This window comes from Argopecten irradians, chromosome 5, assembly GCF_041381155.1.
Source record: "Argopecten irradians isolate NY chromosome 5, Ai_NY, whole genome shotgun sequence".
Lineage (NCBI taxonomy): Eukaryota > Metazoa > Mollusca > Bivalvia > Pectinida > Pectinidae > Argopecten > Argopecten irradians.
Window position 1 is genome coordinate 47321299 of NC_091138.1, and position 23305 is coordinate 47344603.

The 23305-nt window shown below is 36.2% G+C and overlaps 1 protein-coding gene across 5 annotated transcripts in view; it reads left to right on the forward strand.

Moving 5' to 3' along the window:
* The first annotated feature begins 1369 nt into the window (after window positions 1–1369).
* The window catches only part of LOC138324073 (filamin-A-like), a 48585-nt gene continuing 26649 nt past the window's right edge, over window positions 1370–23305 (forward strand). For 2 of the 5 annotated variants that reach the window (XM_069269086.1, XM_069269087.1), the window contains exon 1: window positions 1370–1489. In XM_069269086.1, the coding sequence (XP_069125187.1) occupies window positions 1421–1489 (69 nt within the window). In that variant the 5' untranslated portion in view covers window positions 1370–1420. Of the gene's footprint in view, window positions 1490–8389; window positions 8660–23305 lie in introns of those variants that run through there. The other 3 variants (XM_069269088.1, XM_069269090.1, XM_069269091.1) reach the window with 3 other exon arrangements.

The window sequence follows — 23305 nt, forward strand, 5'->3', positions numbered from 1 at the left end:
ATATACAACTGATTATTCAATATGTAAATACATATACAACTGATTATTCAATATGTAAATACATGTTTTTAAAAAGAAAGCAATATCGACTTGATGCTTCTAAAATGGAAACTAGTCAATATACTATTTATCGACCACAACGTGACAATGTATTAGCCAATGCGATTACTGGAAAATTACAAAATATCTAACATAGTCCGTCTTAAATACTTTCGGTATAAGATTGTGGTATATCTTGTATATACCCAGGCACTGTTACTGGGTACTGAAGTCACTAGCGGATTTGTTATATGCGATTAGAGATTCGAATAACAAATATATTGCAGTTGCCAAGACTGAATAGTAAATAACGAATTCGCTACCAGTAACGGATTGATGATTCTATTAATTTATTTGTGCAGCGCCGATTATTCAACGGTTTGCTCTCGGACAGTCCAATATACCAAGTACTAAACCAGCCAATTATTTTTGATATCTGTTATATAAATACTGCGCGTATCTTAATATTTTATATCAAATTATTGGATTAATCAGTTTATTTTGAGAAAAATCCTTTTGTAAAGTAATACAGGTTGCATGTCCGTTTAAAATTTATTTACATGTATTAATATTCATTGCGCATGATGTGTCTATGTTCAAAATTACCACATTTGCTCTTTCAGTTCACTGTGAACAAATAAAAACCATGTCTGATTTGTATAACAAATTAATTTTGTTTTAAGCGTAACTCCTCTCAAATTACAATTTCAATATCTACAATTTGAATATTTGTTCAAGAAAATAAGACCTAATTGAGAAGTACTTTGCTTAAATCAGCAATAGGTTAGCCAATACGCTGCTGTATATTTATCTTGAAGTTTGGCAATATTGCTTTGGAGAGGTTTGGCGAAGGGTACCAGAAATGTTGCAGCTCCCGTTCAAGTGCAAAGGACATTAAACGCTTTTTTAATACCATCATGCACAGTTTGGCTACTGGGTCTTGATAGTAAGCGCTATAACAAGAATCGCGCCATTAATTTGCAGCGACACCGACATTGTGATGCTTATCAGGGGAAGGGTGAACTCGGAGGCAAGGTCGAAATTAGGAAAAGTGCACACGTCGTATTAATTGTACGGGACATCTTGTGGTGTTGTACATGCAGAGCTACTAACAGTACCATGCAGATGATAATTCGCCTCGATCCGATTGTTTGAAGTGGCAATTCATGCAGGCGTTCTTTGGTATGCGATATGCACATGCCCTTGAACGAAATACAAAATGATAAGTGATTGTTATTAAAACGGAAAAGGCTTGGTCAGCCTTACTGCATATAGAACCTGTTGATAGCGGGCATTTTCTCCCACAATCCCACAGCAATAGCCATAAATTGTAGGTTTGCAATAATTTGGTCATTCTCGTTTTGTGAATCAAGTTGAGAAAATGGCGAAAAACTTACCTTGGCCGTGGAACACTAATGCTTCCCTATTGGCGGAATACCAGAAATCCCCGGTAAGTAAAACTGGACATGACGCATTAGTTAAATGTTGCTTAACATCATATCAAGAGCTAAGGTCATTTGAGGGCGGCCTCCCCCCGCAGACGAAATCTAGGTGTCTGGTGAGGATTTTTGGTGTGATTTGGAAGCCTGTGATTTATATGTGTTTTTTCCTTTGTGATAACACTAAATCTAAATTATAGTGTTATCTCACTACATAGAGCTGAATAGATGATATGACCCGGTCACACTATATTGACGACGGACGCTTTGCTCCGTTCGTTTTGTGTATTAAATGTTACGCAGAAATATAATGCTGTCATCGAATGCGACTACACTATACCTTTACCGAAGGTAAATAATGTCCATCCTTGTTTATATGTGTAACGTAGATATAATGGCAGATTTTTTCGATTTGAACATAATTGCTACAATCAATCCAATAATCATTAATATTCAAATCCAAATTTTAAGCATTAAAATAAACTCTGTTGGTGTGAAACGATGACTTAATGCAGGTTAAAGCTATTGTGGCACCAGAACCTTAGACCGAATATACGTACCCGGCCTACTTAGTTCAACTTTTCTACCGGCGCCATTATCTGTCTAAAAGTCTTTTGAGCTGCAATATTGCAGCTACCAGAACGGCATCCTTGGCATGTCATAACCTGGGCATTCTTGAACAGTCGATAGTGCCACAAGTTCAATAAATGCGAATTTCCATAATTTTAACGTGATTTGTATGTCCTTTTGACCTCCAAAGCATAATAGAATATATACAATCTACATTTAAACTCTTAGACCAGAAATCATAAGCTTTACCAAATTCTATCCAGATTTTGATCGTTTTCATTTTTTTCCGATTTACTACCACCTGCTTCTGATAAACTGTCCATTTTAGCCATCATCATAACGACTTTTTGTGTTGGTTCGTGTTTGCTTCTTTAACGTAACAGTTAGTACATGTAGTATGAGATACTTTCTTAGGTTCAAGTTGTGATGGAGAAGAAACATCCTCGACATTCAAGGGGTTATCAGCACCTACCGTAATTTATCCTGTAACTACCACACATACTGACGGATAATTACTGCCGGATAAACTTGTGCTTTAACCGTCTATACAAAATGCTTTATCCGTCAACTTTAACCTTCTGGTGAATGAAACGCAATTCAGTCTCGCCAAAAACTTTGACGTCCTTTTTACGAAATCGAAACCCCCGTATTGCAATGTTATCTTTTCTTGGCTCATGGTAAATATATGTATTGTAAAATAACGACGGGGATTATTGCTTTTTGTCTGTTGCCATAATTGTTTCAGTAACACTCTGAAAAGAATTACTAGAAACTGTTGGCAAAGACGTTGATATATTTCCCATGGCAATGAGAAGGAGTACAGTCTCATTCGGTTTTAATGAATTTTTTTTCCTGTACATCAAAGAAGCGTCTGGCTTCGAGCAAGTTAGTCACTGTCATTTTTCTTACGTTTTGTATGTCATCTATAATGAAATGGTTGTAGGATAAACATAACACACGGTTAGAATCTAACAATACTAGGTTCATTTTGGTGCTCGACACGGAAAGCCGAGATGACTCTGCAAGGCCTCGTCATCTCGGCTTTCCTAAGTCTCGCACCTTTAAAATAAGCCTTGTATTGTAATCTACCATCCACTCCTGGAATATGTCATAGCATAATCTCACCAAGGAAGTTTTTCTATTATTTGACGTCGATTTAAATAGTGTTGCCATAACGTGACCCTGACTTCTTCGCTTTCAAAGGTCAAATGGCTCTAACATCAAAGGTCAAATAAGTCATATTTTTATTTTTTCAGTAACAAATAATAATGATATTTGTTCCCAGTAACCCCGTGTAATAACAGCGTTTGAGACACAGAGAGGTTGTAATGAAACTTTCTCTCTTACCCTTTTATATAAGCAGAGGCTCGATACCGCAGTGCGTTTGATTTGCAAGCAGACGACTCCTTGAGTGCAACCAACAATGTACATAATTGTTACCGACAGATGAACCATGTTGGACGGTCAGTTCTTGGATCTGGCCAAGGTACAGTTACACAAGCCAAACTCCGAATCAATGATGGAGGTAGAGGTCACGTCAGGTTCAATTACCAAAGCCTACACATGGGGACACATTTATACTTACTCTGAAGCGGTAGGCTTGCAATCAGTCACTCGTCTTCGCTTACCAAGAATAACAACCCAGTATTTGTCCCTTCAAGAAGGGTACCCTAAGGATAAAGTTTATATAGGGATATAGGTTTCCCTGTTATTCAATCTTTTTGACTATAACATCTTGTCAATGATTTTAAAAATGAAAAAGGAGGGTATCGTATTGAAACCCTTGGCAAGCAAAGATGTCAGTCGCTACATAGCCTATTAAAGTTATCATTTAGAATTAGGTCTATGTTTTTCGCGCTGCTAATCAGACTTCGTTCGGTAATTAATTGTCAGTGCTTAACTTATGATACCCTATTGCGTATAGCCATTTTTTTGATATATCAGATGTTGCGTATGATTAATGTGCGTGTGTGTGTGTGTGTGTGTGTGTGATTTACGAGAACACGAAATGTTCACCTTTGCATTAGCTAGACCTCTTGTCTATTTTATATTGCTATCTGACTGCCTAACACACCCAACAACACACAACATTGATATGAGCGATTATTAGCTCAGAATATATATGTGGTTTTGGAAGAGGGATATTTAAAAGGTAATTTCCTATGACTAAACTGAGCGTATGAAGGGTCTGCCTGTTGTCGACTAGCTAAAATAAAAATGTCCATTTGCAGTTGATAAATCAACAAAAAAAGCTTCTGCTTCATACAAATAATTATTATATCATTTCTACATTTCCTTCATAACTTTACTAATGAAAAACAAAATAACAACAATAACAACAACAACAAGTTCTTTCTTTCTTTCATATAGTGCAGGATGAATATCTGGGTTTACTGCTAGCAAGTGTTCCATTTTGTGGTAGTATAGTTTTATCGTTTTTGGGGTTTTATTTTAATTCACTAAAATACAGCAAATTATTGTTGTCTGCCAGCATTATTTTCAATAATTGTGTTTGATAATAACTAGTACAGTATGTTCAAATTCAAACTTAAACTAAATTTGAGCACACAAAAATCATATTTGACGGTTGCAATATATGTACAGACATATATAACTACAAACCCATAAATGTGTACTCAATACGTTGCTTGCTAATTATACAAACCCTCTTGATATTTACAAGGAATGACAACCAGCAACGGTCTTGCAATACCGGAAACGACTCGCGAGCGTAGGTCTGCAGTGACAGCATTCTCTCCGCAGCGATTCGCTGCAGGTGTGAGTGTTCATGTACGCGCATGCTATAAACGTGCTTAGCACGTACGGGATCCATACTGACGAACACCAGATTTGAATTGATTGGTGGAATATAGATGACGTATCTCATTTGTGCTTATGAGATACTAAGGGGATACTGATCGTTGTTTCGTGAACAAAAACAATATATTTACAAACATTTTGGTCGTTGTGGAGAGTTGCTAAATCTGAAACATTGTGGAATTATATGTTTCAGCGGAACTACATGTATATATAAGAAAACAATAACAGATGTTTTATAGCAATTATGTGCTTAATCATCAGTACACCTTAAAGCTGACAATGCAAGTTACAAAGCATGCATTAGAAGTTAAAATGAAAGTGGTTTACGTGTTTGACATTTATCGCATTGCTATATTTATATGTACAATGAACTAAGTAACTCATTTGCCACTTGGAATTTCAATTGACCCATTTTAGCCGTTGAAAATGTATAGAGTCTAATTGAGTCCGTCGTTAAAACAGGATTATCACAAAGACATTTGTATATAATTTATGTTTGATAGCAGATGCAACATTCGTGTAACTAATGTGTAAAATGAACTGAAAATGAAATGTAATGAAAATCGCATGCTTTCATATGAACGATAGGTCTATTCTACACTTGGAATTACAAGATGTTGTTTTAATACAATGTTTTGTGATCCCAAGTGTAGAACAGATCTATCCTTCATTTCCGCTTGTAAAATAGTATTTTTCTCTCATGCCTCGAAGGTTTATCACAATTTCACATTTGGAAAATAAGTTAGAAGATTACTTCATCTGCAAATTAATTCTCCATACATGAACATTGCGTGATATTTTAAACACAAATCCCGTTGTTTTTGTTCTTTATAGTAGCATTTATATTATAGTTTCTGAGCTTTAAAATTAAACGAGAAAATAATAAGTTTGTGTATGCAGTGACGTCACAAAATTGTTTTAGATGAATAACCATATATAATACAGCCTCAGACGAAATGAGTGTACTGCAACGATAAACCAGTATTACACCCGTATGGTATTTGGGAAGTATAAGAGAAAACATTAATTATTACACTAAAATATTAAGGGACACACGTCTTTCCTCTTTATAGACCCATTGTCTTATTTAGTACGATTGTTAGATTTTAGAACAACCAGTTGTGAAATACACATCATACATAATTAATGTGAAAATCTAAAAAAAAAAAAAAAAAAAAAAAATGCAGCCGAATTGTCTTGTTTTCTGTGATATATCCAAAGCGTTCGACCATGTTTGGTACATTTAATTGGGTCTGAATGTAAAATTAATAAATTATGATGGTTTAGTTGGCAATTTTCAAAATGAGATTAAGCATTACAAAATGTATGTCAGTAATCAAAGACAACATGGTTTTGTAAGAAAGGGTATTTCTTCCGTTAAAAGTACAAATGTTGGCGTTCCGCAAGGGTGAGTTTTAAACCCACCCATTATTATTTATTCTGTATAAAATGTTTCAAAACTATTTGCGACTGATACTTTATTACTATATCCTAAATCATCACTTCTAGATACTGAAACAAATACAAATTAATACTATACTTGTTTTCACTCTTTAGAAATTTTCAATAGTTAATTAAATATTATAAAGAGCGAAATGAACAATGGATTCTTGTATTATATAATTGATATTTTTAACATCATAACTGTTATTGATAAACTCTTGGCGAAAATATGTGGTCTTTAAAACTCCCCCCCCCCATGATGACATAAAAAAATATTTCCCGCCAACGACCTACCACATAGATATATAAAATAACAATCACGCCGCAATTTATTTGAATAGGTCACTCCCCATTCGTCTAATTTGCTCTGTTTGTTTTTACGATTATTACCCTTCGGTAGCACTGTCCATAATTATAACGGTATGGAGAGACCTTATGTGTGGATTCCCGCCATCAACATGTACAGTGTATTTCCAGGTCGATGTGTCTGCACCTTGTTATAACACTAGAGTATGTACATCTGAAATATAACCAAAATCTCCCCTGTCCGTCTTTCGCTTCTGTATCTTGGAATCTAATCTAGTCCGCCATCATGGACATTGCCATGGTTACGTAACGATACAGGATTTATCTTCAGGTGTTTGTGTTTGTGATTACTGGATTACGTCCCTTCGTAACATCCGCCCGAGATAGTATCGGCATTGCTACATATTGGATTAAGGCCTTCCTATAGATCGGCCCGCCTCCTGCTGTTTCGTACGTCATATTGTTTTGTGTCACACAAAATTATTCATCCTTTGAATATGGAGCAAAGCATGGCCTTTTCATGCTTCACATGTATCGTATATACTCTAACCAACTTTCTTTCGTGGTTACTAAAAATCGCGATATCCATTTCAAAACAAGTTCGCGAAGATTAGTATTCTCGGATTTAAAAACAGAATGGAAATTCCTTTTAATATATATGTTGTACATGTATATTGATATTATTAATTCGCTGAGACAAACTTTTGCGTATTTATTCTGATCGCACAATTAGCGACAGTAAATAGCACGCGGATGAAGATTGGTTTGAAGTATGCAATTTAAGATTTGCGGTCTTTGATTCTCGCAAATTGTGACGTAATGTTGCTGTTATATCAACACCACTTTTCGCAAAATTAGTCCTAGTACAGTAGAGGAATATCTACATGTATAATACCATTGTCGTCAGTTTATTAAGCATCTAAGTACGTTCCCATATTACTTAGGTTTAACATTTTTTACCCCGTGGTTTGATAATGAACTGTTCCAACACCAGAACACATAAAGTCTACATGTGTACATACGCCTTCAAGGATCGCTGAGTAAAATTTTAATATTGAGGATTTTTTGTCCCATAAAAAACGAATTACTTGAATTACTGAGCAAACACGTGCGGCGCAACGAAATGATGCATATATTTTTGGCCGAGTAGATAACCGCTTGATAATACGGGACAATTATTCATTTTCCCGTAAGTAACGCAAAATGAAACTTTCGTGCGAAAACATAGTTGGAACAATAGATATCATTGAAATCACAAAATTGCAAAATCGCAATTTTCCATAATTTATTGTCATTGCAACAAATACGATTTCCAATTCACGGAATATTGTGACCCGGCCAGTTTGTGGGTGCATATTGTTCGCACAAAGCAGAGGGAAGGCGACAGAGAATACGTTTGATCCCACAGCGATCTTGTTGTTACAACTCTGTACAAAGTCTCATTTATTTCTCTTGGCAATGCAAACTTTCTGAACAGCTTGTAGTATACATGTTTGTGCTTTTTTGCGATGCATAACTCGTAACCAATCACGCCGAATCAAGAATCCGCTTGAAAATGTAGTCCCTCAAAGAAATACACAAACAAGTTTTCAATAGACCTCAGACGCATTTAATTTTAGGGTTAATGTTTGTAGTGGTCGCGGAGATGATTTGCCAGAACGAGAGTGGTAGAAACGTTTGAGCATAATGTATGGTATGGGGCCCATCCTGATTTATCTAACGCAAGCAAAATTTGGTACAAGGTATCCATGGTAACCGGAAGGATGAGTCGATCAGTGGTGGAAGGGTATAGAAGTGCCCGGGAGAAGCTCGCCACTGCGTTTTGGAATAGGTCTAGTTTACTGGCAGTGACACTGCGCGGGGGGCGACTAAAGAAAGAGAGCTAGGCCAGTTACATCGATATGGTACTTTGATAAGTCGCACATTGCCGTCATTACTGCTATTAGCATTGGGTGAATTCTGGGTAGTCTTAGTACATCTTCACAACGGGAACAGCAGTGGACGGAGCAGGAACCGAACAGTAGACCTATTCAAATACAAAGGTAAGCCTATTGTCCACTTAGGACCAGGGATGTTTCTATCGTCCATTTCGTTATCGTAAAGCATTGCACTATCATAAAATGCGTTAGATATTAATCGTTGACAGCCTTTTGGAATTTAAGGAACGAAGTATCTAGCTGTCAAAGTAGAATTATGCGATACATGGAATAAAACACGTGTTAACCGAATGTTTAGAAAATACTGATAATTTCTAGACGAGGCTTGCAAAAATATTTGTATATTTGTTTTATAAACATGTGATAAGATAACTCTCTAGGAAGATATTTAAACTCTCAAACTAAAGATAAGCTTGTTCACTTGCTCGATCTTTATTTATAGATACATAATTTTTTTTTGTGTAATTTTTTTGAGAAATAAATAATAACTTAAACGAATATTACAAAGAAATCAGTTTTGAACAAATACGAGTTCAAATGATACGAAATTTACATTATAAATCTATATACTTGTATATAGTCCTAGACAAATTCATTGTCGTTAGTATTGTACATGTAATGTAGAACAGAGCTAGGACATTAACTAAAGTTAAAATTAATTAGATAAAGTTAATTACACCTATATCATATCAGAGTTACGAGTAGCCAGAAAAGGCTTGCATAATTAACGAACGGGGAGTAGCATTTCAAAATCTTGGCAAATGTGCAAGGCAAAGGTGAAAGGTCAAGGTTAACTTGTGTTTTATCATATATGTGCTTTCTCTGGGGTTCCAGAAGGAAAGTTTGTAATTTACTCTCAGATACCTGTAAATACCACACGGGGTTCAGAGAGAGTTATTTGTTAGTTTTCATTGAGATAAATTCATTTACAAAAAAAATGAAACAATATAGATTGAGAAACAGCAAACAGACTTGATAGTTTACTTTTGGTGCACTTAAAGGGTTCTGCACATAGTGTTTCATAGTGTAAAGAGTACGTAGATTTAACGCTAGGCATGAAGATTCATAGCGTATAACAGTGCCAGAATATCCTGTCATGCCTTCGTGAAATTCACTGAAGCTGTAATGCTTCTATCAGACTACTGACACAGTACTACACCATACTGGCGCGTGCGTGTATTCCTTTTGTATGACGTCACATTATTTATCACCGTCTTCCATTACGCGATCTAAAGTATTTCCCCTTATGACCTACACTCAGACGAATTTAAATGTTTTCACACTCTCGTTGAAACATGGCCGACTGCTATCGACACAGGAGTATTGTATAGCACCAACGACTGGAGATATAAACTATCAACCGACATACACCTGTTAAACTCCGTCATAAAAATGGCGCGTGGCGATTCCATTACTACATAAACACTTTCTTATAGTCAACGAATCGTTTATTTTCATGTCTTTTCTCTTTGAGCATTTTCTTGTCCCACACTTGATTTATGCATTGGTTTTCTGAAGATCATTTTCACCTTCCACCAACACTTTGTATTTCATATATTGCACCTATCATTCTTATACTTTTCTAACCTTCCGTTTATTTTTCAATCTCTTTTCCTTTTACTTTTCTATGGCTGCTACAGTTTTTTTTCTCTTTTTATTTTTCACATTTACTCTATTGGATCAGTCTTAATTCACCAAATATTATATTTACCTGCTTTCATACGCCCATTTGTCTGACATTGACTTCAGTTGCCTTTTTATCAGATTCTGTAATTACATATATGTAAATACTACTTTCTTTTATTTAACAATCAATCATGTCTATCCACCGTATTGTCTTCCTGTCTCAATGATAATATTTGTCTGTCCTTTCGTCTTCAACTACCTGACTATGCACGTGTAGGCACGTCCGCACTTTTAAGGGGCGTTATCGAGTATCTGCTAATGTCGTGAGATACTATCTGAAAACTCCCCCGAGATATTCCGAATTAAGTCATGTTCATTTAATTACAACATATACACACTATCAATACTGATTTAAACATTATCTAAACACACACACATAGAGTTTTATTTTGGGGCGCCACGGAACCTAAAAAATACTATAACTAACGAGGCACGTTCTGACGCGCGAGGCACACGCCGACACATGGTGAGCGATCGTTTATCGCGTGGCTGATGATAGTGCTACGACTGGTATCTACCGCTAGCTCGATTTGAGAGAGCCCACACTCAATATCTCATTACATACTCTTGTCGTCAACATGTCCGCGCTGATGAAACGAATTAATAAACAATAATGCGGGGCACGAGGTGAAGTGGCATCTTGTTTGTGACAATAGTTATGTCAATAAAGCACTCATTCACGTCATACGCCAGGCGTCAAGGCAAATTATATTAGATGTAGTAATAATGCCGTAACATGATGTAGAATTAGTGTCAATCAAATATGACGTGGCGTTCTCCTATCGTTGTATGACGCATGGGCAGTGAGTAAAGGGAAAGTATAAATATCGCAACGAAACCTTTTTGGATCCACTGGGCCTCTGAACTTTAAACAAAGCTACATTTACAAATTCATCAAGTTTATAGGACAAGTAAAATAAACGTTTTGAATAGTTGGCATGCATAAGGTGTTATAGAAAATGTTAATTCCAGGTGCGATGTGTATTGTAGGGGTGTGCTATGTGTGTATTTGTGATCCTATTGTGGGATGTGTTATGTGTGTAGGTGTGATCCTATTGTGGGGTGTGTTATGTGTGTAGGTGTGATCCTATTGTGGGGTGTGTTATGTGTGTAGGTGTGATCCTATTGTGGGGTGTGTTATGTGTGTAGGTGTGATCCTATTGTGGGGTGTGTTATTTGTGTAGGTGTGATCCTATTGTGGGGTGTGTTATGTGTGTAGGTGTGATCCTATTGTGGGGTGTGTTATGTGTGTAGGTGTGATCCTATTGTGGGGTGTGTTATGTGTGTAGGTGTAATCCTATTGTGGGGTGTGTTATGTGTGTAGGTGTGATCCTATTGTGGGGTGTGTTATGTGTGTAGGTGTGATCCTATTGTGGGGTGTGTTATGTGTGTAGGTGTAATCCTATTGTGGGATGTGTTATGTCTGTAGGTGTGATCCTATTGTGTGGTGTGTTATGTGTGCAGGTGTGACCCTATTGTAGGATGTGTGTTGTCTGTAGGTGTGATCCTATTGTGGGGTGTATTATGTCTGTAGGTGTGATCCTATTGTGGGGTGTGTTATGTCTGTAGGTGTGTTCCTATTGTGGGGTGTGTTATGTGTGTAGGTGTGATCCTATTGTGGGATGTGTTATGTCTGTAGGTGTGATCCTATTGTGGGGTGTGTTATGTGTGTAGGTGTGATCCTATTGTGGGGTGTGTTATGTGTGTAGGTGTAATCCTATTGTGGGATGTGTTATGTGTGTAGGTGTGATCCTATTGTGAGGTGTGTTATGTGTGTAGGTGTGATACTATTGTGGGTTGTGTTATGTGTGTAGGTGTGATCCTATTGTGGGGTGTGTTATGTCTGTAGGTGTGATCCTATTGTGGGTTGTGTTATGTGTGTAGGTGTGATCCTATCGTGGGGTGTGTTATGTGTGTAGGTGTGACCCTATTGTGGGGTTTGTTATGTCTGTAGGTGTGATCCTATCGTGGGGTGTGTTATGTGTGTAGGTGTGATCCTATTGTGGGATGTGTTATGTGTGTAGGTGTGATACTATTGTGGGTTGTGTTATGTGTGTAGGTGTGATCCTATCGTGGGGTGTGTTATGTGTGTAGGTGTGATCTTATTGTGGGATGTGTTATGTCTGTAGGTGTGTTCCTATTGTGGGGTGTGTTATGTGTGTAGGTGTGTTCCTATTGTGGGGTGTGTTATGTCTGTAGGTGTGATCCTATTGTGGGGTGTGTTATGTGTGTAGGTGTGATCCTATTGTGGGGTGTGTTATGTGTGTAGGTGTGATCCTATCGTGGGGTGTGTTATGTGTGTAGGTGTGATCCTATTGTGGGTTGTGTTATGTGTGTAGGTGTGATCCTATCGTGGGGTGTGTTATGTGTGTAGGTGTGATCCTATTGTGGGGTTTGTTATGTCTGTAGGTGTGATCCTATCGTGGGGTGTGTTATGTGTGTAGGTGTGATCCTATTGTGGGATGTGTTATGTGTGTAGGTGTGATACTATTGTGGGTTGTGTTATGTGTGTAGGTGTGATCCTATCGTGGGGTGTGTTATGTGTGTAGGTGTGATCTTATTGTGGGATGTGTTATGTCTGTAGGTGTGTTCCTATTGTGGGGTGTGTTATGTGTGTAGGTGTGTTCCTATTGTGGGGTGTGTTATGTCTGTAGGTGTGTTCCTATTGTGGGGTGTGTTATGTCTGTAGGTGTGATCCTATTGTGGGTTGTGTTATGTGTGTAGGTGTGATCCTATCGTGGGGTGTGTTATGTGTGTAGGTGTGATCCTATTGTGGGGTTTGTTATGTGTGTAGGTGTGATCCTATCGTGGGGTGTGTTATGTGTGTAGGTGTGATCCTATTGTGGGATGTGTTATGTGTGTAGGTGTGATCCTATCGTGGGGTGTGTTATGTGTGTAGGTGTGATCCTATTGTGGGGTGTGTTATGTCTGTAGGTGTGATCCTATTGTGGGGTGTGTTATGTCTGTAGGTGTGATCCTATTGTGGGGTGTGTTATGTCTGTAGGTGAGATCCTATTGTGGAGTGTGTTATGTGTGTAGGTGTAATCCTATTGAGGAGTGTGTTATGTCTGTAGGTGTAATCCTATTGTGGGGTGTGTTATGTGTGTAGGTGTGATCCTATTGTAGGGTGTGTTATGTGTGTAGGTGTGATCCTATCGTGGGGTGTGTTATGTGTGTAGGTGTGATCCTATTGTGGGATGTGTTATGTCTGTAGGTGTGATCCTATTGTGAGGTGTGTTATGTGTGTAGGTGTGATCCTATTGTGGGGTGTGGTATGTGTGTAGGTGTGATCCTATTGTGGGGTGTGTTATGTGTGTAGGTGTGATCCTATTGTGGGGTGTGGTATGTGTGTATATGTGATCCTATTGTGGGGTGTGTTATGTTAGTCATGACTTTTATGTGGTGTTTTAGCTTTACCAGTATAGGCATAGAACCATTGTTGATTGTATAATGCCAGTAGTGAAGCGGGACAGGAAAACACTATTACATAACGCTGCATAACATTCCATAATTGTTTGACTGTCTTTCGCCGGATTAATAGACAAAACCCAGACATTTTCTTCATAATATGTTTTGGTTGGAGGATGACTTCAAAGCAACTCTCTAGCACTTCAGCGAAGAAACTAATTAGAACTGGTAGACATAAAGCGGAACCATATTAAGTTCTTACTACGCTAGAGATGAAGATGATTGGGCATGTCATTAAAGCATGCTCTTACCCTCAAAGAAAGTTCAGACATTTTCACCATCTGTTGGACTGCTTCAAGTTTACACTAACTATGCCAGACCTTCAGTCATAGGGTAGGTTGCCCGTTTACATCTCAAGGCTTCGGTAGTGTAATTCATGACTATCACATGACCATTCATGTTTACAAAAGTTTGGCATTAGATAATTCACGCGTCGTGTATATATACGTATTGATAAGACACACACGATAGAAGATCTCGAGGTGTAGTATTATTATTTAACAATCACAACGCACATACAACATACACTCATTTTTCAATAATTAATTTTCATTTGTTTTCATACTAAATACAGCTCTCTTATTGGCAGATATTTTTTCTTCATATACTATGAAGAAAAAATCCGACGTATTCATGACGTCACAATAGATATATCGACGTTGCGTATTGATTTAGAAAAAAAAATCCATTGGAATATCAATAGAATCGTACATTTAAACGTATTTTATGTTATCAAGTAGTCTGGAAAATTAATTATAAGCATTGATGTTACTATTTTTTAACTTCATAGAGGTATGATACGTCATATTACGGGTTAGTTTTAGCATCGTTATTGTAAGGTGTTCACAGTACCTCTAGTTTCGGAAACTCTGCTGTTTCCAGTCTTTCTCGTTAAGAGGTTTTTTCTCCATACTTAAGGACTTAACGAGCATCCTCTTGATTGGACACAGCTTGAAAAAATCTTCTTCGTCGGTACAATTTGGACATTACAATATGTTTGGATGAGGGGGAGTTGTGCTAATTACCCACGGAGCAATTAGTTATTGCGGTTATTTGGTGATCATTGCTATATGGGTCCTTGACTGTATTGGTTGCCCCCTCATCATTTAGGGAGGGACACAGAGCGAACCAGTTGTTAACCTCCCATCCTCTCTCAAGTCGGGGGATGAGTATTCATCATAGGCTTGTCAAGCTCTTGCAAACTGTGATAAGGTAGTAAGCATCGATGGGATACGACTATCACTAATATCTTGAATGAACGATGATTGATGTTCATGGTTCTATTGACAAACATTTATTATAAAACACAATGCTTGATCTTCTGGAGCACCTGTTTCCAATATCCTTTTTATTTACTTTTGATGATTGTGCATACGGAATTGTATTTTGTTTACAGTTGGACGCTTTTAAATCTGGTTTGCCACGCTTGAAGTATTCTCTAGTCTTCCATCTTTAACCTAAGAATATGCGGAATTCTACAATTTTTTTTTAAATTTCCTTTTCTAAGAAAGATTAAAATGCGATGTCCTTGACACCATTCCCAGCGAATAAGAATCATTCTCAACTCTACAACTGTTTTAACAATAACGGGTGACCGTGGTTAAATAAGTTGCCATGCTCTTTTATGATCTTACCAGTAGGTTTATGGAAAGGCTATTGAAATTTGAATACAGAACGTTTATTTACTCATTCTCTTAAACTACAATTTAGTTCATGAAATATATACGCAATATTCATTCATTCCTTGTAACGTTGTAATTCTGAAAAGTCGTGCTATCAAAACAAAACAAATCTTGAATGAATAAAGATTCATTACCACATAAAATTGTGAGTGGGTATTATGATTGAAATGCATGAATAACTTCATTAGAATCAGGGACCAGGGTAATTCGTTAAACGTATTGTTACTTATGGCGAGGAATGCTGGTATGCAGAAACGAGAGTTTAATGTCAGTTAAACTAACAGTTGTTCTTTAGCGGAGAAAGATAAGAAGACAACGATGGCTAGACCCATCAATCAGAAAGAACCAATCCTGAAAACTATTACGTCCATAAATATGTATTTACGTTTAGACCGTGAATAGACACACACATGCAAGAGAAAAGTGGTTGAAATTATCTATTTGAATCAGCTTCCAAATGCATGAGAAAAATGGGTCAGAGTTTTTATGTTTTTGAAAAAGCTTTCAAATGCAGAAGAAAAAGGTTCCAGCTCTCAAATGTAAGAGAAAAACAGGTCATAGATTTGATGTACTTGAATAAGCTTTCAAACGCAAGGGAAAACTATTTCAATTTTCATGTATTTGAATACGCTTCCAAATGCAAAAGAAAATAGTTCCAGCTCTCAAGTACTAGAGAAAAATGGTTCCAAGTATATATGTACTTGAATAAGCTTTCAATCCCAGGGGAAAAGGATTAAATTTTTTATGTATTTTAATACACTTTGACATGCGAGAGATAAAGGTTCCAAGTTCATGTACAACATATTTGAATCAGCTTTCAAATCCAAGAGCAAATTATTTCAACTTTCAATTGTAAGACGAATATGGGTCAAAGTTTTAATGTATTTGAAAAAGCATCCCAATGCAAAAGAAAATGGTTCCATCTCTCAAACAGAAAAAAGGTAACAATTTTTTATGTATATATGTACTTGAATTAGCTTTCAAAAAACGCATGGGAAATGTTTTCCAATTTTATATATTAAATATTACGCTTTGACAATCGAGAGATTCCAAGCTTTTATATATTTGAATAAGCTTTCAAATGAAGGAAAAAATGGTTCCAAGCTTTTATTTAGTTGAATAAGCATTTAAACGATGGGTCCAAGTTTTTACATGTATGTAACTGAATAAGTTTTCAAATGCACGAGAAAATGGTTATAGGTTTTGTGAATTTGGATAAGCTTTCAGATATAGGTGAACAATATTCCAAGTTTCTATGTAACTAAAAATAGCATGTAAATGCAAGAGAAAAGTAGTTCCAAGTTTTATATATCCTAGTCTAAGGTGGATGAAGGAGGTAAAAGCCGGCATTTGTGAGGAAAGAATTAATCAGTTGGACATTAGCATGTGTTAAGAGAGTTGGCGTGTACCACAGAGCGAGCGTAAATCTTGGACAGAGGTAAAAGCAAAAATTAGGTGTTGATGTGCTATTAGTGTGGGATGAGAGGAGAGAAACATAAATATCATTGTATCATAACGTGTACATGCGAAATAGACATCAGTTGTTATAAGCATTAATGTTTATGTGCAATACTGACAAAAATAAGGCCTCATTGTGTAAGAACTAGCGAATGGTCGGCAGGAAAGATGTTTGCGTGGGAAATGATAAAAATGGAGTTACTGTGGGAAAATTAACATGTGCACCTAAAAAGCAAGGGATAAATAAGATAAAAGATATTTGTAAGCAGAGAAACGTGAGGGAAAACAGTTGAAACTTTTTATTTCATTGAGATCATTGTTAAAGAATACTAAATTCAAGGATATATTGTTCTAAATATAATACCTTACTAGAAAAAGTATGAATAATACCTGAATCTCTGCGAGAAATTCAAATATTGCACAAGAAAGTGATACTGAAAACCAACAAATTTTCGCGTTTTCATGTCCAACGATATTTCTTGGCGACTTAATCTCGCGTTTTTCATGCCTTTCCGGCAAGCACGGAAAAACACCTAGGAGGTACAAAGCGGAGTTATATGCAGATTTACCGACTTTTTGCTTCGACGGAAAACCGATAAAGATGAGATCTATTCATTGTCTTTGTGACCTCATTTTTATGAACCAAAATGTCGGCTTTCGATTGCTTTCTGTTACCTGTTTTGAAAAAATGCATGTCAGAATGTTGTTCGTGTCAGAGTTACGTGATAGGAATATATCAAATTTGTTAAGGGGGTCGATAATACCTCAATATGCTCTAGAAATATATTAAATTTGTTTTCATTCGATAAGAGACTCTATTTGTTAAATCCCACTATTTATGTTCACTCTTCATAATATTGTATACATGCTTCCCCAAGCATTTTGAATTATACTTTTAGTACCATACATAATTGATCACCTCATTATATATGCTTTTATCTATATCTAGGACACTAGATAGGTAATACCCAAACATATACCCCTGTCTTCCAGCCCGCCCCTCATCATGGATCTTTAAAGGTATTTTAAATGTAAATTACCCATTTCATTAACCGAGTAAATGCATGTTTAATGATCAAGCCATTTTGTAAGCCATTTCGAAATTATAAAATAATTAAGTGCTTTACATAGGATATTTTACTCAGCTGGTTAGGAAGATAACAATCATTATATAGTTTATGTACATTTTAACCCATGTTGGAGCAGTGCTGTACATTTGGATGGAAATGGTTTATGCAGAAATTGAATGGTTTATTTTTTAATTTTGAAGAAACAGGTTGTAACTAGACTATAAATTGGATGATATTAGTTTTGATATGTGAGCGCCTTATGTTAAGGGGAGTGCAGTGTTTGTATTTTGGATAACTTTACGATAAACTATTCTTCTAATTAAAATTTTCATTTTTTGCATGATAAAAAAGACATGCAAATTGTATTTAGGAGGTGGGGATGCAACGGTTTGTTGATCTGGAAAGTAGTCGGTCCACATTTACATTTCTTGTGAAAGAGAAATTTTAGATTTGAGTTATATTAGACATCTCACTTTAGAGGGAACAGAAAGTAGTTCTTAATCCTAGCGAAATATCCAGAAATTAAATGACAGACCTAAGAGTGAAAGTTCAAAGACGAAATTAGTGAAACATGAAATTTAACATCCACAAATATGTTCTTAATAGTAAACCGCGATAAAATGACCACGCAAATTTATGTAATGTTTGTGAACGTGGAGATTAGGATGGATTTAGGTTAGGGGACAATATAACATTGTAGGAATTAGTTTTTTTGAACAGACTAGTTAGGAGAGCACGCTATTTTCGCTTGAAGGTTACATACAGATTTCATGCTTGTGTATCTACGGTGAGTCTTGCCAAAGGAGCAAGCAATGCAAGTGTTTTGTGTATCGCTCGTTTAGGAGGGGAAGGTGGCGAGTTCTGATGTGTGTGCAGTTTAGTTTGTTTGTAGTGTGTTCAGAAGCAGGAACAGACAGTAAGTATTTGTGTGCAGGGAAAGGCCAGGAGGAGAAACAGATAGACAACGTTTGTGTGGGTTGACGTGTATGTGCTCAGAACTATGAGGAAGCAGACAAGCTAACAATATGATCTTGTCTCTACGTGTTTGTCAGGACGAGAGAGATAGCCGGGACTGACAAGTTCCGTGTACCGTCCCATACACAACTGTATTAGGGCATGGTCCCACACCTTTGTAACGCTACACCATACCCCAAACATCTCACATGAGGTGTTTACTGTCCCCGACTTTAATAAGCCGGTATCATACCGCTACATCCTGTTTCTAAGATAACAACACCATTCTGTACTTTTGTACTGCATGATCTTTGTTAGTATCAAACAAGTACTGCTGAACTGTTGTAGCCAGGTAGTTTAGTCAGACATTAAGTGACTAATTAAACCTATTACGTCATACTCTAAAACTGTATTTTTGAGTACGATTAGATTTTGCAGGAATTATAATTCGCAAAAGTAAATGCTGCAAAACAATTTCAGTCGTGAAGTGAAGCAATTTCAGTCGCATTTTCAGTTGAAAAAATAAAGTGATGTGATACTTAATTGTCATGGAATTCATATACATGTAAACGCGCGCGCATGGAGTGGAAACATGAAAACGTGAACTCAAGTCGCTCAAAAATCAATCAGTTTGCAGTATTTTCAATTTGGGAGGATAGTGTCCGTCTACACCGTGCTTTTTTAGATGCTATTACATATTGGATAATTATGACGTTACGACAAGGCATAAATATAATGGTTCTATGCTTTGCTGTTGAATAGCCATTTATTTCAGTATTTCGACTTGGTATAAAACGTATACGAATTACCAAAGTTACTGTAATACTAGAATCTATCTAGATTACTTTACTTGGATGTAATGAAGCGAATAAATAGAAGCGGACACGCAGTGCAAATATATTAGGTAGAGGTACATCCAGATGGATAATGAAACGGTTTGTGGATATTTAATTTTCTTATAAACATTCGTTGGCGTTCATAGTTGAAGTAAACAGGATTTTAAGTGCATTTGTTCAAGTTGATAGATATGGGGTCTAATAAAAATATGTGTATTGATTTAATTTACTTTAAAAGATTTCTCGTGGTTCATAGAATGCAATTTGGTTTTAAGTACAGTTGTTAGGCGGTCAAAAAGTCGGAATTTGTGAGCATATTGATGATAAAAGCATTTCATCAATGGAATTATGGTTATAATATTTTCGTTTATGAAATTTTTTCAACATTAATAGAAGAAAACAGGTTTCCAGGAAATTAAAAAACATATATAGCAAAATTGCAGCGTGAAAAGAATTGAAGACTCGATGCATTTATATATATATAAGAAATTTAAAAAACCCGTTACTATATTTTCGTTCGAAGTGGATAATGAAACAGCATTTATCTTAGATTTAGATACCGTAGGGCCCGTTGTTTTCGCGTGGATGATATTTTCGCGATTTCGCGGCACATTTCTATGATCGCGAAAATTAGATCCGTGAAATAATGAGGAATGTTTGAATAATATCTACCTTTAATGGCCATATTGCGAAAATGTTAAGATCAAATCGCGAAAATTTTGGTTCTGCTATAGCCACTACGAAATCGACGAAAATTACTACACAACAGGTATTGAATGCCATAGAGTAGTAGATATTATGTAGATGGTAACATGTTTTTTTTTGCGTAGAGTTGTAGAAGATATATAAAACCAAATCTCCACGTGTATATGTTTTAACCGAACCCTTCCTTGTGTACGAGGAGGGCACTGACACAGAAACGATCAAATGTGTTTCACATGGCACTGTATCGACAACTGTTTCTATTTTGTTTACCGAGAGATCTTCCGACTTCCAGCCAAGCGAAATGCCTCATTTGCCAGAAGTCTGTACTAAGGATATGTTTACGATCATTTTACTGTCGTGGTGTAATGATGATCTTTCCTAAAGGTAAATGGGAGTTTTTATCAGTATAGAAATGAACAATGTGCTACTGCTTGTTTATAGGACATCAAGGCAGCAACCTTACCAAACAACAACTGCCTCAATATTTTAGCAGTATAAAGTACAGTCTGCTACTTGGTTTGGATGGAGTCCTATGCCGCCTTAGCATATTACAGAGTAAGCTCGCTTCCGGGCAGATACCGATTGTTACGTCATTATTTTGTGAGCGCATTTCACGTCGTTTTCTCCAAAATGTATGACGTAACGCTCGCAAATACATGACATCACAATCAATACCTACCTGCAAGTGATGATAAATCTGCATTATGCGAATACGGAATTAACAACCAGAACCACAGAAGTGGTAAATTTAAGTGAGGGTGGAAAGATGGAGAACCAAAAGAATTAACACCGACCTGTGGCCAGTGCCAGCTCGCAACTGCCTCACGTGGGTTTCGAACTCGCCACCCAGAGGTGCATGGACGGTTTGTGGTAGTCTGTCGGGACATTATTCCATGGCTGCTGTGATAAAATAATACTATGCAAATATCAATCGCAGAGATCAATCTATTACAATATAAAAAAGAATGTGTCTTTTAACATTTATATTTAAGCATTGATGTCACTATTTTTTAATTTTATCGGGGTATGAAAAAAAATGTTTGCAAACTGTGTAAATCGGCGTAGCGGATTCTCACAAAAGTCAATTTTTTTTTCAAAACCCGATAAAATTAAAAAATAGTGACATCAATACTTGAAATTAATTTTATACTGTATTTGATAAAATGAAGTGTGTTTAAATGTAACATTATAGTGGTTTTTCAAGGGATTCTTTTTTTCGGAATCAATACGCAACGTCAATGTCTCTATGAGACGGGGTTTCGCGATTTTTTTTTTCCATAGTGGTATGCAAAAAATTATTGACCAATCAGAAAGCCAGATTTGGTATGAAAACAAAGAAAAATTTATTATAAAACGTATAATACATAGAAATACGTTAAATATTTTTGGCGTAAAATTGTGATTTTTAATAGAGTGATGATTGTGATATTGTAGCAAGAAATTTACGTTAATTGTTTAATTAATAAACTAGTGGTGATAATCTAAAGTTAGATACAGTATATGATAACTGCTTTCGCTTACAACGAATTCGTGGTTATAACGTAGAAAATTTCATTTCCCGTCAAGGGCCCTCCCTGTAAAATGTTTGCAGTATGTGTTAACTGAACTATGCTTTAAACTGTTTCGTTGGCCACCAGAGGTTCGTTATAACCGTGTTTTACTTAAGTTATTACGATTATCAGAAGTCTTGTCTGGATTTGATTATTAATGACCTAGATTTCATATGTCGGCAAAACAATCTGATAAGAAAAACAAAAAAAGACATGGAAACTTACGAAAGGCATACCACCTGTCGAAAGACATAATACATGTGCATCTTTCATAATGAATTTGTTCTGTTAAATGTTGTAACAAATGATAATTTTGTTTATCGTCGTGGCTGCTCAATGTTCATATAACAATACATCAAAGGGGTGGCTAAGTGTAGATCAAAAAATGATAGTCGGACGTCTCAGAAAGCGATACCATGAGCCTGAACCAACTTATGTTCAAGATGCAGTTTTTAAGAAAAAGCCTAAAATACTCAGTACCCAATTTTACATTTGTCAGACATTCCTTGCATGCCCGGCTACATGTGGTTGATGTATATGCAATTGAATATGTCACTTTTAAGCATTTCGATAGATGCAATTTAAAATTAATCATCGCAATAAAAGTATATAACGATTGGTACGTTGTATTTAAGTGATTTGCTTTGAAAGATTTAAGCTGGCTCAAAAACAAAACAAACAAAAAATAAGAAATTGGGAAATCGAACTTGGAGGAATTTAATTGTTTTGCTTATAGAGGCCAAAAGGTCAATAGTATTTGTATATATGTATGTATAATTTACCAATCACTTATTTTACCAATTAAATTTACGCAAAAACAACATGCTCCCGCAAAAATCACAAAGATATCACCTCGTAATTATTGAGATATAAGGTTATAAAAACTTCCCACTTGATAAAACTCTCATTGCGGAATAAAAAAAAATCACAAAATACATTTAAAAAGCACCAACTAGATATAATCAATATTTAAAGTAGTCGCCAACAAGTGTGTAAACTTATAATTTATACATGTATAAACAATTTCAGTAGACGTCATATGCATGAGACAAACGAATTCTGTATTCTGTACATTGAACAGCCCCGACGGCCAGATAACACTCACAGTTACCATGTTCAACTATCTTGATAATGGTTTGGCTATTTTTGAAAACGGATTCTATTTTTAGGAAGAAAGTTGAGTAAAATGCGGAAATGAACCATATGATGTCTGTTATTTGTGAAGTTAAAGTGAAACGACTTTTACTTCTGACCGACATTTCATGATACAAAAAGCTGACATTGGCATGTTATTGCGCATGCCTTGTAACCAATCAAATATTAGAAAAACCGAAACCAAACG